Source organism: Pteropus alecto, unplaced genomic scaffold, assembly GCF_000325575.1.
Source record: "Pteropus alecto unplaced genomic scaffold, ASM32557v1 scaffold21, whole genome shotgun sequence".
In the NCBI taxonomy this organism is placed as follows: domain Eukaryota; kingdom Metazoa; phylum Chordata; class Mammalia; order Chiroptera; family Pteropodidae; genus Pteropus; species Pteropus alecto.
Genome location: NW_006436282.1, coordinates 25717734 through 25736798, shown reverse-complemented (window position 1 = coordinate 25736798; position 19065 = coordinate 25717734). Strand labels below are relative to the sequence as shown.

Below are 19065 nucleotides of genomic sequence, written 5' to 3'. Positions count from 1 at the left end.
CCCCTCTCCTCCCTCCTCCCCTCCCTCCTCCCTTCTCCCTCCTCCTTCCTCCTACCTTCTTCCTTCTTCCTTCTTCACTCTTCCTTCTTCCTTCTTCCCAAGCCCCGGCCACGTCTCTCTCCATTAGTCTTTATTTTACCTCACAAAAGGATGGAATTCTTCTATTCGAAAATGTTCTTCGTTTTCAAATCTTTTCCCAAGCCCTGGAGTACCATGAGGGAGAAGAGGAGTTTTGTCATCCGAGGAGATTGGCCCAAGGCGGGCCAGATTCTTTGGGGACGAGGTGGAGGACCGGCGAGGGTGGGAATCGCTGGCTGGTGACGAGGAGGGGGCATCCATCAGGAACGAGCACGAACACAGGCACGGAGGTGGAACGGGTATAGAGTGTAGGGACAGGGACAAGAGGTAAAATTAATTAAGTAAAACGGCCCAGATTCTGGAGGAAGGAGACTAGAAATCCAGACTCTGGTGCCCTCAGAAGAAGGTCCTCTAAAAGTCGGGGAACCGTTCCTTGAACTAAACAGCTCTTTGCGTTATTTTTTTTTTCTCTCGCTCTCTCTCTCTCCAGAAATATTCCAGAAGCGATTCTGATATTTGTTCGCTCCCATTTTTGGTCAAGATCTGTCAGAAGATCAAATTGTACGTATACCATTTCTCCCTTCCTGCGCACGGCATGGGGTGGCATCTGTGACTGTCCTTTGTCTTCTAATGCCCAAAGTGATGTTCAAATTTAAAAGGCATCTTCCTCGAGATGAAAGTGTTTCTCATTCATGACTTGTACAGAAACCAGAGGACAAATTAGCTCTGAACAAATTATTTTGGAAATACACTGGGTACCAGTATCCTTGGGCATCAAAACCTGGCTTATACCTGGGGCTGGGACACAGCCTGCTGGTGAGATTCTGAGCTGCTCGGTACACACTCGCACCACACCTGGGGACAGCCCTTCCTTGCTGTGTAAGATACAGACAAGTTTGGCAACTCATCACGGCGGGGACTCTGAGAGTCTTTAGAGCAAGGCACTCCCAGGCTGGAAAGGGACCGCTTTTTCACTGAGCCCGACCAACTGACTAAAAATCTGGCTGAGATATGATGACCAGGCTTCCAAATACAGTGACACTCTTCAGAGTCCCCAGGCCATCCTGTCTCAGCTTTAATCCCGTACTCCAGCTCCACGCAGAGTCTGAGGCTATGCTGGTCGATACGGTCATCACCATCCAAAGACATTAAAAGAGAGAACGGTGTCCTGCAAGGCACAGTGGACGATGAGGCCAAACAGCATGGTTCTGCCTTCCACTCGGCTGCTTCCCATTTGGCCGGGGCTGCGGCTGCCACCAGGTAGTGTCTGGACGCCATCCTCGGTGCCATGTGCTGCATTCCACTCACAGGACATTTGTGCACCTAGTTCTCACAACAGCTCCATAGGGTGGGGATCATTAATATTCCTATTTCACAGAGGAGGAAACTGAGTCTTAAAGAAATCACTTGTCCCAGCTGCCGAGGACCCAAGATACCCGCCCCCACCCCAGGCGCATTGGACCCACGTGTTCTTTGGAGACATCCACATTCTCGGCCCCTGGGCAATGCTGCCTCTTAATGCCTAAACTCAAGGTATAGGCTAAATTACGGCTACACCTTGGAATCATGTGGGGAGTTTTTAAGGTGCAGACTGCTTGGCCTGAGACCTACTGGGGAGCACTACGTTTTCCTAGGCTCCAGATGGGCGGCCCCCGTCCTGCCCAGAGCTCATGCGCCAGGGCAGGTGCCAGAGTGCAGATGCTGCACGGATAGGCGATGTCTTAGTGACGCGAAGTCATGCTCGTCAGCAGCGAGGCATCCGCAGGGCCCCACCATCCGCCCTGGCCCTTGTCGCTTTCGTTCTTGCTCTCTGCAGGCGGTTCCTGTCACTTGAGCCCATCCTAATCCTGCAGAGCTGTCCTTGTGAGGGCGTAGGGCTGAGACCTCCCGGAGATGAGGGGCAGGCTGGGAGGCTCTTTTAGTTTTCTAGGTCTGCTGTAATAAAATACCACGAACTGGGTGGCTTAGAACAACAAAAATGTATCCTCTCCCCATTCTGGAGGCTGGAAGCCCCAAAGCGAGGTGTTCGCAGGGTCCCTCTGAGACTCTGCTCCCTCTGCGATGCCCTCCGCGACGCGATGGAATCCTTCTGTGCCTCTTAGCTTCCGGCGGTGGCCGTCACTCCTTGGTGCTCCTTGGCTTGTAGGTGCCTCGCTTCATCTTCACACACGGCCACCTCCCCTACGTGTCTCTCTTTTCCATTTATAAGGACGACACCAGGTGTACTGGATTCTAATCCCACTCTAAGGACCTCTTCTCAACTTGATAACATCTGCAAAGACCCTCTTTCCATGTAAGAAGGTCACGGTCATAACTTTTCGGTGAACACGCATAGCAGAGGCGCTTTTCCTACCTTCTTCGGTCCTTCATCTCATGAGCTATACAGAAGCTAATGCGCTGAACAGCTCCCGTCTGCTGTGACAGTATCTCGGGAGGCTACGCTGCTGGCTCGCTTTTTAGAGATCCGAGAGTCTGCCCACCTGAGCTCCTGCAAACCAGCTGTGCAGTGTGCTGGCCTAAGTCCCATAAATAGTATCAACACCCCTTTTCACGAATAGGGGTGGATGCAGAGGGCATCGGGACGTGGGGAGTGGAGGGGTGACATCAGACGTGAAAGAAGATGCTGGGAGGCTGAGACGCAGCCAGCCCCCAGGCCCCCGGCCACGCCATCATTGTGGAATGGAGACGCCTGACTCCTGTTTGCCCAGCCCTAGAAGCCATCCTTGGAATAACCGTTACGATCGCACGTAACGACGAAAGAGCTAATGGTCCGTGAGTGCCTGGCACGGGTCTCGTGCTGCATTCAGTCTTTCCAGCAACCCCAGGATGCGGGTACTGATGTTGGCCCCGTTTTACAGATGAGGAAACAGAGGCACAAAAGGATGAAATGATTTGCCTAAGGCCACATAACAAGCGGAGAGCGCACCCGCGATCCAAACCCAGAGTCGAATCTCAGAACCCAAAGCTATGTTGAGGAGCTTCTCAGGGCGTTTCCTTCCTACTGGAGTACCCTTCACCAATCGCTCGCCTGGAAAACGCTTTCTCATCTCTCAGATTTCACCTTAAGATCACCTCCTTCCTGTCCTGCGTTGGAAATGTTTTCTCTTTTGGTGCGCAACCCTTTTACAGCCTCTTTCCATAGGACTATAGTTTCCAATTGGTGCATTACTTTCCCCACCCGTCATTAAAGATCTCCAGCACAGTGAATACATCCTATACCCAGTCCTAGTATCCGATATGATATCTGGGACACAGCGGGAACTCCAAGGATGCCTGTAATTTGCAGTTATTGCTACTTTGGGTGACCCATCTACCCCCTCATGTCTAGAATGTATGGCTTTGGTTAGTCACTTTGAGCCCTTAAGATAAGCAGATAAATGTTAATTGAATGAAGTAGCTTTCTACTTCCAGAGACAACTCATGGTTAACTTCCTTCAAAGGCAAAACTCTCACCACAAAGATGGCAAAGGCGGGCGGGGATAGCTTTGGCACACGAAAGCGAGACCTGTCACCGGCACCTTTTCTCAGACTGAAAATATGGCGGTTCAGGTCCGTACCTTCTCTCTCTGTCTCTCTGTCTCTCTGTCTCTCTGTCTCTCTGTCTCTCTGTCTCTCTGTCTGTCTCTCTCTCTCTCTCTCTGCATGTGTCTATATGTCCTACTCTGTCTCTCTCTCTCTCTCTCTCTTTCTCTCTGCATGTGTCTGTATGTCCGTCTTTTCTCAGCCAGAAAAATAAAACAGCTGTCCAGGAAGTGTACCTGGGAAGAAACTATCTAGTCTCACAGGAGATGTCATCTCCAAAGAGGCTTAGAACCTGGACTTCCAGGGTCCACCATCCTGGGATTCACAAGGCAGGCACCACACTGCCAGTTAGGCTCCGTGCTGGCTCAGGCTGAGTCCCTGTGCCTTGAACTCTCAAAACTGCTGAGAAGCTCTTGATTCCAAGGAACATTTAATAAATCCTATAAAGGATCCTGTTACTCTCGCTACATTCTGGGCTCTAAGGAGAGCCTCACGCTGCCACATGACTGCACTACCCGGCCACCCATCAGTGACTTCCCTACAGGGGAAACAGTGTCTGCCCATCCGAAGCTGGGAAACATCTGGTAGTGAGGACACGACGGGGGAATGCTCACTCCGGAAGGCGTCCGAGGCTTTGGCATGAATTATCTTGGTCATCAGTCACATCAGAGTCCTGGTTTTCCAGGCCCATGAATGGGAGCGAAAGTCATTGCCAGCTAATGACAACTAAATGCCTCGAGATTCTCAAGTCTTTAAGAGTAAAAATTTAAGAAGAGACTTACACATTCACAGAATGTGTAAAATGGCACCAATTCAACCTGTAGTGCCAAGCTCGTTGGACCAAAAACACAGTCTCCTTTCCTGGGAATCTCAACATCAATATCCCGTGCCCTCTAAAGCTTCGATTCGGTTACTTCTGTTCCTCATAAGGGGCGAGCTAAATGTCAGAGAGGAAATCTGTCGGTGGAAAGCAGAGTCTGGCAAAGTCTGGCTGACATTCTTTCAGACCACGGAAGCCCTTGATTTTATTTTTAGAATGGGTTTCTGTCACATAAACTCAACACAGCCATACCTGAAAATGTCTCTATTTGTTTTCGCGGTTTCTTTTTTCCTTAGCTTATCGGGTATTCTGCTTTCTTTTTTCCAGAGCTATAGAAAATTCTGTGCCATTCAAAGATGTCGATTCAGACAAATACAGCATTTTTCCAGTAAGTATTGTGAAGACGTTCACCAGATGTTCACCGACTTTCCCCATCCCTTCTACAAATATCTTTCCTTTGATAAGACAAGATAGAATTCCACTCGAAGGTATTATTAATTTGATAACATACCACTTCACGATGTTTATGGGCTTTTCGGCGTCTTCATTAATATATGGACCAGCGAAGTGGATCTTAGACCTAGTGTTTTGTTCCCCGAAGCCGTTCCCAGCCGTTCCCTCTCCATAGGGGTTACAATTATCATGAAAGCTCTTGTGAATTATTTTGGAAGTTCTTAAACCTACTTTAACTTAGTTTTTTAAAGTGTGTGTGTATGTCTTTATACAAGTGTGAATGTTTGATTTAGAGTAGTTTAGGATGTCAGGATGTTCTTTGTGAACAAGCAAGTAACAGATGTCACTAACTCCCCAAATTTAGTGACATCTCAGATATTTCTCCTGGGAATGGAGGAAATAAAAACAGTGTTTGAAATTGTCATGATTCTTGATTCTTTCAAGTCAGACAGGTCTAACATATAATAAATCCACATAATTAACCAGTTTAGCTAGAGATTTTTAAATTATCTAGTAAAATGATTAATGATTTGAACAGATAAACCAAATGATAAGAGCCTGAGAAGAATAGTGATTAATAGAGAAAGTTCAAGGAGTTGGATGGTCGGACCGCTTATGGATTACACACACACACACACACACACGTATGTACATGTGCGTGTACATGTGCACACACGTACAGCACTCATACACATAACCATACATGTGTGCGCACATGCACACGTGTATTCAATGCACTCCCATACACCCACATACAGGCATACACCCAACAGCACATATACACACATTCACACGCACACATTCACATACGCACATTCACGCGCACATTCACGCACACACTCCCACTTGTTACCGGCCCTGGTACTACCTTACACTTCACCTCACACATTATTTTATCACATTAATCTTAATTGTCTTCGCGATCTCCAGCATTCCTAGACTGCGTTTGGGTTAAAAACTGCAGATGTCGACCCCGCCCCCCGCCGCCCCCACCGACCCTGCCCCTCCGTCGTGGGGAATGGCGAGGTGGACCCAGCTCTTCCCGTGTGTCCTCTTCGATTTCAGACACTGCGTGGCTACCACTGGCGAGGGAGGGACTGCAATGACAGCGACGGGACGGTGTACCCAGGCAGAAGGTGACTGTCGCGGCTGAAACCTGCCTCCGACAGGGGACAGGGGGCCTCATTCCTTTCCCGGCCTAGGGGATTCGTGCTGACAGAGAGGAGGGACCCCGCGTCCCGACTGAAGTAGAGCTCGGTGAAAACAGAACACCGTTTGCCCAAGAAACGGTCATGGAGCACCTACTAAGTGCCAAGCACTCAGCACCATGCTGGGTGGTAAACGGAACGGTAATAGGCCTCCTCTCGTGGAGTTACGGTCTAGTGGGAGAAAAAGCCGAGCGACAGGTGAGGTGGACGTCCGTCCAGCCTCCTGCACGCAGCCCCCCTCCAGGAGCACGGAGAGGGCTCCCCAGGGAAACACGGGTCAGATTTTAGTCCTGGGCTGATGTTCAGTCAGCCGCGTCTCTGACTCCAAAATCTGCATGTGTCGCCTTAGCTATGACTACAGTGCCAAAGCAGCAAATGAACCCGATGTTAGGGACGTCAGCGGCAGCATCTTAATGGCTTCACCTGTCTAAATAAAACAGAGTGCAGGCTGGTTCCTCACACGCCCCTGCACCGGGCGACAGCCCTGCAGGTCCGGATCCGGGTCAGAGGTGAAGAGATGGGGTCTGGTCCACAGTTCCCCGCAAATGACCGAGACCAAGAAAATGGCAAAGAGGCCAAGCGGAGGCTTCTGTGTGTCACACGCACAGTGCTTCCTGTCACTCTTCCTTGAAGGACCTGTGGTCCACGAATGACACAATGCAGTGCTCATTTACGCATTGGTTCGTGAAGCTGACGTTCGCTCGGTGACAGTATATGCCAAACACCCATGTTGATGTTTTCTTCTTAGGCCAGACGACTGGGATATACATCAGGACTCCAACTGCAATGGCATTTGGGTGAGCCCCTAAATTCAAACTTAACCCCGTTCTCCTACTCTCTGCCCCGCTTCGAACCCCACCGCCTGCCTCAGGCAGACCTAAGGGAGAAGATGGCAGACTGAGGTGACCGTCCCCTGCTTTGCTATCAGCGGTGCAATGAGAGACGACGCTGCCTCAGTCACAGCCCCTTTAAGCCTCGCTGAAGGTCACCCGCACCTGATCCCTTTATTCCGTTTTGAACACTGTGAAATTGAACGGAGAGTGGCAACCCCAAAACCTGCCGCTCGCTGCCCCCGTCCCCTGCAGCCAAGTCTGTCAGGTGGAGGGGGAATCATGCTGCAGGTGCATCTCGGGGCATCTAGTGCTGGCGCCCAGTGCCCCGTGAGCAATGGGCTCGCCGCTTCCAGGTGGGGGATAGCGAAGGAAAGCCAGGCAGCACAGCACCACCACGGACTCTGGTTTCGTGGGGTCCTCGTGAAGAAAGAGAATACCAAATCACACAAATACAAAAGCAAGAATGGAAGCAAATAATTAACAAGGACAATAAATGACATTCTAACAACTTACTGGAGTCTTGGAAATTCAGGTCCTATTATTCTATCGAGACCTCTTTCTCGATTTACCAGGAGTGCCGCATGGTGGTGTGTTCCGGGGCAGCTTGGCTTCCCCTGCCACCCCGAACACTCTGTAGCTCCCAGCTGCTCCCAGCGCACACACAGCAGGGACTGTGCTAAGCCCTGAGTGTACGATTCCCCAGCTTCAGGATAAATCGCCTTTGAATAGTTGCCTCATTTATCTGCTTGGATGAAGAGGAGAAATTTCGTGTAAATATTTTCCTCTCTCCAGGACACCTGCGGTCCATGGTTTCTGAGATATGGAGAACAGGACAGATCAAACCCCAGCCACCCCCCACCCGTCCTATCGTTAGTCAAACTGCCTTTTCATGAGGAGGAAAAGACAGTTTCCTTATCAGTTATGACAGAGAAGCACATCACCTTCACACCTATCCCTTTCCACAGGGGAAAAATAACCCACAGGATCACAAAATCATTAACCCAAAGGAGATTTTACAGCCATCAAGTTCAATATCTCCCAAAATGTGTCCCCAGAACCCTAGTATGGAGTGTGCTGTTAACAGGTATGGGGGGGAGGGATCCTATAGTCAAGTTCAGGGTCAAAGAAACCCCAACGGCTTTCTTTACTTCTGGATTTCTCAGCATCTCTGATGCTTTAATGTGTGCTGGGAGCCCCCACGACCAAGAGTGGACGCAGGTTCTAACTCGTCCTTGACCATCACGCACCAGATGACAGTAGCTCTCCCTTCCTGCCCTTCCCGCATTGGAACAACCAAAAATCTCTCCAGACGTTGCCAAGTGTCCCCTGGGGTGGAGGTGGGGGACAAAAACAACCCTATTGAAAATCGCTACTCTAGACTCATGAATCGTTAGGCCCTGGAGATACCGGGACACTTGGAGCTCCAGCTCAGTTTTTTACCTTGTGACCCAGTCACTCAGTGGGGCCTCAGCACTCCCGGGGGGTGACACCCCCAGCACTCCGGAACCCCGCCCTGCATCCTTTGGAATGAGAGGGTCCAGTTTCTGGATCTCGCCTTTTCCCGCCTCCAGGTTCTCAAAGCCCAGCTCACTCACGCAAAGTGTTGACACGGCAGGTTAAGAGCGCAAGGGATTTCCACGGGTTTTCTCCCCTAATTTGCCTCTGGACTTTCAAAGCCCTTGGGGGAGGGAGGGAATTTAGTACAGGTGTCTCACAGATGTAAAAGCAAACTGCTAATCTTATCACTTCTCTTTTAAAGGGTGTTGATCCAAAAGATGGCATTCCATATGAGAAGAAATTCTGTGAAGGTATGAATTGTAAACGTCAGTGTGCTCATTACAATAGGACATTCTTTTCTAAGCCGAGTCAGATCGAAGGCAGTAGGCACCCGGGCGAGGAAGCGCCTGATGGTACAACTTAAAGGTGACCAACTTACATTTATGTTCATGACAAATCAGAAAAAAAAAAAAGATTCTAGAAAAAGGAGGAAAAACCTAGAAAAAGTAAAAGCGAATTTGTTTAGTCGACTCCTATATTTGGGGATTGGAAACTTGGATGATAATGTTACAAAAGGCTGCAGGATAGATAACGAGATAAATTCAACACCTCTCCAAGTAAGAAAGCAAGCAGAGGCGATAATTATTTTTATCTTTTTCATGTCCTTCTCAATATACTACAAGGTCGGATGTCTGGGCTGGTACTGACAGAGTCCCTGTGTCAACTGGAGTAGAGACGCATATCTCGGTGACTCGAGGGAAACGTCCAAGTTACAGCCACTGAAGTTCCAAAAACGGCTGAGCGAAAGCTCTGTATTCTAAATGCCCAAATGCCTCAGACATCTGGGCTACCAGTGCTGTCAGGAACAACTTATTACTACCTACATATCACTGAAAACATGCTTCTGGTGATGCCCAAAGCATCCCGAACGAACGAAGTAGAAACATCACTGTCTTACGTTTAGGTAGTGGTTTTCCCTAACATTTAGAAGCATTTTATTCATTCATTCATTTATTCATTCGTTCATTCAACAGATATTTCTTGAATACCTATTCCTATTAAGCGGTGAGGGCTCTATGCAGATCTGAGTTTTCGCGGACAGACACGATACAGTCCTTGCCCAGACTCGATGTAACATAAAATTGTCTTTATGCTCTCAGAGAAGCAGGAAGGGAGAAAAGTGCATCATTATGTAATTTAGAAATGCTTGTTGGACGAATAAAAGAAGGAATGAACAACCGAACTAATGAGTAAATAAACTCGGGTCTAAATGAAATCCTAGTGTGAGGCTCTGGGGTCACTGTGAGAAGCCTCTTGGATCCCCCCGCATCCCAACGCCTCCCAGATGCCCTGGGCCTTCTCAGTCCCCTTTGTGTGGCCAAGAGCTAGCTGTCACAAGCCCAAGACAGGAAGCCACTGGAGTGAGGCTGATTGGGGAGGGGGCTCCTCTCTGACGCTGGGAGAATCTGCTGATGCTTCCAGGGTCTTAAGGGATTCAGAAGAGCACATCCATCACCCATGGGTGGATGATTTGTGCAGATGGGCCTTAGAATTAGATTAAGTGGTCCTTCACCCCCAAATACACAGTGCTTCACAGAGACCTTTATCCCTCCACCTCCCCATTAATCAGCCAGAATCATCCATCTAGTGCTTTTTGTATATGGATTAAGGGTTTTAAAAGACCACAACTCCTATGAAAAATCAAAGTCATTCCATAAGATCAGTAATTCTTAAAGTGAATTATAACAGAAATTGGTGTGTTTTCCAAGAAAGCAATTTCCAGAACCAAAATTCAGGGCATATTTCTGAGTTCAGACAAAGTTTCGATTCATTTATGCATCCATCATTCACTCAGGATGTTGCAAGGCAGTTCGTTTTATGCTGAGCTAGGAAACACACCTTCATCTGTACAGCTTAGCATGCAGTTCCGATGGCCTAGAAATCTCATTCGGCTTCTGAATGCTATGTCCCTCCATCTGGAGCACACAAAAAGTGGCAGCGCGTCACTGTTACGATGCTCCGTGCATGGAACACACAGCAGGGTATCTGCTCTCCTAACTGCCCAATCTGGAGGCTTTAAACTACTTGAGAGCATAAATAATGCAAATAAATTATGCCACCCAGGTTCACAGCCCAGGGGGATCATACTGCTGGGAGACTCAGCTGGGGCTCATTTCCGCATCTCTCCCGAATGGATCACAGCTTCGCAGATGGCCTTGGTAAGTAATTTTGGCAGTAATCATCCCGGATGCACTGGCCTGTGTGTTTGTTTCCCCTTGCTCTCTCTGAATGTGATGCCAACTCCAAACAGGTGCAAATTTCCCTTCTCAGCAAAATCTGCCATAAAAGGCACATCCACAGCCATTTCGGATCAGCTCATTTCCAACAATGTGAGCAGAAATGAGAGAGCATTGCCAGACATGGCTCACCACGAGAGCCGCCCCACCCATTAGAGTCGGGGGATGGCACCCCTGTGAGTGGGAGGGAAGCTTTGGCCCGATGGGCAAAACCTCATCCTACAGCCACCTCTGAGTGTGGTTTCCTCACCCCTCTCCTAGAAAACTGAAACTCTGATCCAGAGAAATTAAACGACAGAAGAGAGGGACCCATTCTCCCTTGACCCCTTCTTCTCAGACTATTGGACATGAACCTAAACACGCTCTGTCTGAACCTCTCTCAAGTTCCCAAATTGGGCAGACGTACATGTCCCTTCTCTAACGACGAACAAGCAGGGAAACATCTGGACCTATAAAAAACCCTTATGATCTCAAAAGAAGACTGCTCGTTTGAAAAAAAGCTTGCTGGAGGCAAGAGCGACGCTGTAAAATACTAAATTTAGATTTTGACGATAATCGAGAAGCGATGGTGCCCGTAAAAAAAAAAAAAGAACACTCTAAGATCAAGGAAGACTACTGTTAGGTCAAACGACAACCCCCCTACATGAACATGCAGTGGCGATACTGACCAGCAAGTTGGACAACGAGGAACACAGAATGAGCAAAGCAGCCAGCCAGCTGGCTGGCTCAGAGAGGAGGCACGCAGGGTAAGTTCTGGAAAGTGAATACAAAATACAGCAGAGGAAACACATCAGGCAGAGAGGAAGCAGTAACCAAATAAATAATAAAGACATTTTCTTGAGTTGAGGAAAGCTTTTGTCTTTAATCGAAAACCCACACTGAGTGCCAGGCCCAAAAAAAAAAAAAAAAAAAAGCCTCTCCCATGTCTTGCTTTTTCTTTTTATTCCAAGCACAAAGAAATATATTCGAGTTATTCTGCCTAACGAGCAACCAACCGGGTTACAGACGATGAGGAAAAATCCTTTTGGCATCAGACATCTCTCTCCACACTAAATTTCAGAAAATAGTGGAATGGCCTCCACGGAGTTTTGAGCTCTAAAGACTGTGTGTCAAAAATACTCGAACTGCCAAGGTATTGTTCTTACATGTGGGCCACAGAAACTTATTCTCAGGCAAAGATTCAGAAAACATACCAGACATATGTCTTCCTGAGAAATTATTTTAAGAAGTATTCTAGTTCACGCTGAGCATAATATAAGGTGAAGGCCAAAAAGAAAAAAAAAATCATTACTAGATTTGATTACATAAGATTTTCAAATCTATGCAATGTCAAAAACTCACAAAATTAAAAGACAAATGAAAAACTACAACAATATTTATAACATATAAGACAAGATTTATATTCTCTAATAACAAAGAGTTCTTGCATATCAATTATGGATTACTTCAGTAGTAATCAAAGAAACATAAATTAAAATGACATCGAAGAATCATTTATCATTTTAGGGCTAGTATTTGCAAGAATATGGTAAAATGGGCCTGTTTATTCATCACCAATGAGAGTTTGCTAGAACTTCTCTGCAAGGCAGTTTGGCAATATGTACAAAGTGACATGAAAGTGTTTGTGGCTTTGCCAGTAATTCCACATCTGGAAATTTACCTTTAAAACTGATCAGGCATATTCGCTCAAGAATCTTTGTATGTGAGTGTTCATCAAAGAGTTATTTATGAAAGCAAAAATGAGAAAAGAAATTTAAAATAAAAAATATAGGATTAGATATGTAAAATTATCTTATATCCATAAAACGAAATGCAACCATTAAGATACATATTATAGACACGTTGTCAAGAGATGTATTTATGATCATTTGTTAGGGGCAAAAGCAGGTTACAGAATAATAGGTATGGACCCGTCTTTGTGAATATGTGACGTAAGTGTGTCTGCGTGTGCAAATGCAGAAAATCATTGGAGGGTTGCAGATCAGCATGTTAACCCTGGGGTCTTTGGATGGGGGGATTCTGGATATCTTTCTTTCTAAACAGTGAATGCGTATGATGTTTCCAAAATATCGTAACAGTAGATTTTGGGGATCATTTTGTTTTGTTTTCAGCAAAGAGCTAAGGAAAACTGCTAAAGAAAATCTAAAGCGTTGCTTTATTTAACCTCCGTAAAAGCTCTCTGAGGCAGGTGTTATTACAGCATAGGCTCACTTTACGACATGTACTCAGAGAGGGTGAGTAGACTGCCTAATGTCACACAGCTAACAGGGGTCAGATCATTTCTTGTCAGTGTCATCCTGAACAAGCCACCTAACTGGAAACTTTGTAAAAGGGGGTAGGAATAATCTCTAGTGAGACCATGTGCTTCGAGAGCAAATGGCTGTGAAAACACTTTAGAAACATAGGCTGGATTCAAACCAGACAACAGTAGATTGACACCACTCACGCGGTGGCAGCTAAGCAGGCTGGCGACGTCCTCATGCTTGTCCTTCTTACTCCGCATCTTGGCCTTTGGAGGCTGAGGCGAGGGGCGCCTCTCACTTTAGGGTTCTCCTGGAGAGAACAGATTCTCACACTCTCTCACCAGAGCCACAGCTCACTCTGCAGTGTGCTAAGTCTCTGGGGAAGAGAAAGACCCTCTGAGAAGACACTTTCAAGAAATCACGCCCGCAAGCCCAGCGGCCAGTCCCATACTGGAGTCGTGATGATTGGACTTTGAATTATAACATTTTTTATCTGCTATTTGCAACAACGAACTAATTGAAATACTGCAGATTAGTATTCGCTGGCTTGGGTTTGGGTTATTTCCCACCCCATCCCATCTGCTGTCACTTTTGGCAGCAAGTAAATAGTTTTGAGAAATGGCTTTGAAAATAGCAATGATGTAGGTAGGGTTGATGCAGAATCCAAATGGAGTATTACGGTAATTGAGATTTATGAGTCTTATCAATATGTTAATCATGTTGTTGATGGTATGCGTTAGTGCCGTTTTGTCATGCATTTCAAGTATTCGATGTTCTAGGGTTCTTAAAACATCTCTTCAGATTAACATTCCTCCGCAAGCTAAAAATTAGCCCCGTCGCTCCGAGCCCGGGCCACTTCTGTGCGATACCATTTGACAGGAAAGGAAGGTGGGACAAAAAAAATAAAAGAGAGGCATTTTGCTTTGAAAGTTGATGCCGAAAATGAAACTTTATCACCAAGTCGGTGTCAAAATAATGCTGTACAAACCACCCCAATTCTTAGTGACTTAAAACAATCATCATTTCTTATCACTCACTCATATCTCGTCTGGGGTCAGCTGTTCTAGAAGGAGCTGTTGGTCTCGGCTCCAAGCCGAAAGTTAGGTTGGGATCTGAGCCATGTCTCTCATTTTTCTCGGTTGGGTAATCCACCCAGAGCCTGTTCTTTTCATGGTAATGGCAGACGTGCGAGAGGGCAAAGCCCTCCATACAAATACACGCGCTGCATCACGCTCCCCATCAACGCACTGGCCAAAACGAGTCACGTGGCCGTGCTCCGGATCAGTGGGGAGGAAGGCCACCTACCCGAAACGAGAGAGGGAAGAGAGTGAATACTTGCTGTCTTGTTTTCATCTAATTATAAATGTTGATTAGGCAATGGACAAAAATAAGCAAAAACAAAAATTATAAACAAATTGTTAAAATTCCACTAGATACTACCACCCAGAGGCCCAATCATGGTAACATTTTGGAGTATAAGATAGATTGGTTTTGAAATATTCTTTTAATATTCTTCTTAGAAAAAAAAAAAAAACGAATGTATAAAGTCAATATTGGAACCAATTTTGAGAAGTAAAAAAGAAATCACCCCCTACCATCTGCATCTTTTCTCAGTATTTTTTCTCTCTTTCCCAGCATTACACACACACACACACACACACACACACACACACACACACACACACACACACCCCTGTGCTGTCACAGAATAGCAAGTGTGCAGCTGGTGATTCTCCTTTTTTACAGTTAGTACTAATCGACATTGCTACTTAGTCTTTATACTTATTATATTCGTCAGTATTCCACAGTGTCCTTTTGAGCATACAAGCCATAATCTGCTAAACCATTCACCCAAGACTGGATATTAAGCCGATTCATGGTTCCATTTTTTGGCTACTACAGATCATACTCTTTAAAAAAAAAAAAAAAAAAACTTACAATTTTAAAAACTTATTATCTATGGAGTCTCTCCGTCTGCACAGAGAGTCAGCCTCGGTGTGAGAGCCGCGCCTGGCAGACAGCTGTGGGGTATTCCGAGCTCAGATGTCTCACAGTTTGGTTGTTTGGCTTTTAACGTTTGTAGCAAGTATAAGCAATTTATCACCACACACTAACCCGAGACCTACTGTGCGCCAAGCCCGGCGATAGGGCTGATGACACAGTGGTGAGGAGGAAAAGAACCCAGGTCCCCAAGGAGCTTCGGACCTTGTGGGTAAACGCAAACACGCAAGTAGGCAACTCCCTCATGAGACCAGGCAACATTTCTTTGTCTCGTCTCCCCGTAAAGCAGCAAACTCTCCTGCAAATGTGTCCCCGCTACACCCCAACGTGCTCACTGGAAAGGAAGCCACGGCCTCCCTCCAGGATCGTCCCTGCAGTGGTCCCTTCTCCCTGCTCCTCCTCCGGTTAAGCCGTGTGGCACCCGGGAGGCCTGTTTGCAGCTAATTAGATTAGGATGTGTTCATCTGGAAAGATATCTGTAGTTCAACAGAAAGGGCGTGAAGAACCACCCTGGCGGGTCTGCAGACGGAAGGGTTCCGAGCTCGCTGGGCTGGGGCAGGAAGCGGGTTCTGCCCTCGCCCAGCGTAAACGCCCGGAGCTTCTCTTCTAGATGTCCTCAGGAGTCACGTTCAAAATGACCTTCCATGTCACATGAGAGGCCGCAACTTAGAGGATCTCAGAAAAAAACAAAGAGCAAATCTGAAAAAACACTTTCATGCTGCCTTTCTTTTTATTTCAAAGGAAAAACAATCACCTCTTGAGTTGTTGTGTTGAAAAAAAGGGAGGTAGAGAGACCGTCGAGACCAGCAAGAGATGTTGCCCTCCTGCCTCTGTCCCCATCTGCTCGAAAATTATTTCCAAAATGGGAAAAAAAACGCTGCATTTCACTGAACCAGAATCGGGCGATGGGCTGGGGATGAGGGTGAGCGGAGGGAGAAGTGACTGAAGCATAATTCCCCACATGTTTATTTTGCTAGTGAAGACTGTTGCCTGTACTATTTTAAAATCTTAGAACGACCCCTGGCAGACTGTTGTCTGTAGGGTAAGTGGGCACAGATTGAATTTCACGCTGTGTCAAGGACAAAATGAATCCTTAATCTGGCTGCAGAAAATGCATATTCGCCCACAAGCAAAGCAGCTTGTCTTTCAAGCCCTTACCGCCTCTTTCCTGTCTGTGGGATGAGTTTGTGGCTCGGGTTTGGCGACTCCATTGGCCTCCAGACACGGGCAATAGGTATCAAAGTCCCTACTGAGTCTCGCACACCTGTCCTCCTGCCAGGTCCCTGAATTTATCAGCGAGCATAAAGTGACCATCGAGCACAGCGGCCGATTTTCACGATGCATGTAAAATACGGGAATCAACGTGACGTCAATGTCACGTCAACTGCAAAAGTATTTAAGAGAGTACCTTCTCATGACATATATTTTTTTAAGATGAGGAAAGGCTGCTGTTTAGTAAAACTGGACAAAACGACATTTCCTGCCCCGCAGACGTCTCGCAGGCTGGCAGAATAAGGGCGCCAAACGGTGAGAAGAGCAGCCTCGGACCTAGTCGCTCCTCGTTTATTCCGTCAGAAAAACAGAGCCGTGTTCACCACGGCGAACCCGTTTCTCCAACAGCGACCGGGTCACGAGAGCCAGGACGTTCTTGTGTCCCCTGTCCCCGGTGGGAAGCACAAGCCGCACGGGCCGTTGCCTGGAGTCCCGATGAGTCGGCACCTTGTCCTTCCTGCTTCGGGCGAGCGTGCGAGTTTCTGAGCTGCCAGCAAAGTCGGATGCTCTCGCCGGCTGGTCCTTCTGAAGTCGTCAGTGATCCGCGCCCTCACGGCCTCCTGCGGGCACTAGACAGACCAGCACTCGTCGTCATGAAAAACCACGAGAGGGAAATAGTTTAGGCTCCGCATTTCTGAAAGGCGTCCGTGATGACTCGGCCCACTCGCCTGCCTTCTCGGCACCTTAGGTGAAGGAGCTGCCCTCACCGGGAGGCGGCGCGAGTCACCCAGCACCTGTGCGAGCCGGTGTGCTGCGGACAGCGGGCACAATGTCTTGCCCGTGGTTAATGAAATCTGCCACTTTGCTTCACTGTCCCTCAAGTTCCTCAGCCAAAAAAATGGGTCTCCCGGGCCTGACTCATCACAGGGAACATGCTTAGAATCTCACGTCAGTCGGGATGGGGAAAGAGGAAATTTGGGCATTTAAAAATAATAATTTTGGATGGTTGGAATTGGTTGTTACACACCGTTCCTTCCGCGGTTGATTCAGCTAATCCCTCCATGCCAATCTTTGGGGCTGAGGATGGGGATGACCCAGCCTTCTCAAGTGCCTGAGATTCAAGACCGGCTTCTGCGTGATTTCCCAAAGGCAATGGCTGAAGCTTGGCCAGAGGTCTGAGCTAAACCGTAATTCCTGAGGGGAAAATCAAGGGGAACATTATAAAACACGAAGTCCAAAGATGTCAGAGGCAGCAGTCGAGGACGACAGCACCGAGCCGAGAATTCAAGGCCCGACTGGTAAAGATCCCAAAGGAAAGTTGCTCAGGGAGGCGCGAAGTTCATGGTCTCATGTTGGTAGCACGTGTGAGAGCCGGCAAAGAGGGTGGCGGGTCAGCCTTCTTAAAAAGCCGGTTATGAATCAGGCCGGGTCTAGGCTCAGCTGCTGTCACAAAGAATTCCAAAATTCAGCGACAAGTTGGAAATGCGTTTTCCTCTCATATAATAGTCCGGGGGGAGGCAATCCAAGGCTGGCAGGACGCTCACGCCGTCCTCAGCATGCAGCCTCCACCTCTGGCTTCCAGGTGGCCGCTCCTGCTCTTGCCACCTCCCACCCATAGGAAAGAAAAAGGGCCAAGTGAGGGCACCTACGTCCTTCGGGAGAACTTGACACAGAGGTGGCACACAGTCCATCATCCAGAACCTAGTCACGTGGCCACTCCGGGCTGCAGTAGAGGCTGGCAAGTCCAGCTCCTGGCTACACATCCATGTGCCCAGCTAACGCTGTGGGCATTTGATGGAACAAGCAGTCTCTAACCTCAAGGAGCTTAAAGTCTAGAGCAGAAGTCAGCCAACTGACCTGGGCCAGATGCAGCCCAATGCAGCCCTCCGCCTGTTTTTATTAATAAAGTTTTATTGGTTCGCAGCATGTCCACTTTTTTACACGTTGTCTGCGGCTGCTTTCACAGCACAGTGGCAGAACCAAGTAGTCACAACAGAAACCAAAAGGCCTGCAAAACCTAACCTATTTTCTGTCTGGCCCTTTGCAGAAAAAGTTTGCAAGTTCTGCCCTAGTGCTAGTGTGTGAGATGCGATTAGTTCCGCGTGTGCGGGACGCAATGGGAAGCAGGTGAGGGGCCACACGGAGGGGCCCCGGGCGGGCAAGGCAGCCGAGCTTTAGCTCAGGCCAGGCGGGTGAGCGGCCATTGGTCGGTGAAGGTGATGGAGGAAGAGGAAGAGCTTGCGGCCTGGCCTGGAGGTCTGAGGGGCCGGCAGGCCGCGAGAGGCGTGGGTGAGGGGGCTGTGAGGAGCCGGGGCAGCGGGAGGTGCCTTGGAGGTGACACGGAATCGCTACAGTGGCCTGGAGAGCAGCATTCCCCTAACCTGGCCATTTAGGGCACTTACGAAGCATAAGGATTCTAGAGCCCCGGCGCAAACCTGCCCAAACAGGATCCGTATTTGAAAGAAGCTCCCCACGAGATTCTGAGACACCCCGCAGGGGGACGGCGAGGAGGCAGGGACCCTGGCCAGAGGCGGTGGCCGTCCCCCAGGAAGGATGGAAGCAGCAGGGTTTCGGGACAGCTTCTCGGTATAAAGCGAAAGAAGGGAGAAGGGAGAAGAAAACGAGACCATTTTACGTTAGCGAGGTGGTGGGGAGTGACAGCCCCGTGACAGCCCAGGACAGGCCTGTCACCAGATGCCGCCATGACAGTTGTCCCTGTTCTCACCTCGGTCGTTTGAATATGGACTTTAGGCTTTCTCCAGAGTCAAATTCTGGATATCACCTCCCCCCTAAAAAGAAACCGCCCCTACCCCGGACAAACGGCAGCCTGACTGCTTTAGAAATGACCAACCTTTACGAAACCAAATGACAGTATCAAAGAGCCAATCTCTAGGAGGTGCA

General features: G+C 48.1%; 1 protein-coding gene across 1 annotated transcript in view; it reads left to right on the top strand.

Annotated features, from left to right (window-relative positions):
• Window positions 1-19065, top strand: part of AOAH (acyloxyacyl hydrolase) — a 131908-nt gene that overhangs the window by 44802 nt on the left and 68041 nt on the right. The window contains exons 6-11 of the mRNA XM_006912066.3: window positions 569-639; window positions 4748-4808; window positions 5939-6009; window positions 6830-6878; window positions 8674-8722; window positions 10536-10630. Coding sequence (XP_006912128.1) covers window positions 569-639; window positions 4748-4808; window positions 5939-6009; window positions 6830-6878; window positions 8674-8722; window positions 10536-10630 — 396 coding nt within the window. The remainder of the gene's footprint in view (window positions 1-568; window positions 640-4747; window positions 4809-5938; window positions 6010-6829; window positions 6879-8673; window positions 8723-10535; window positions 10631-19065) is intronic.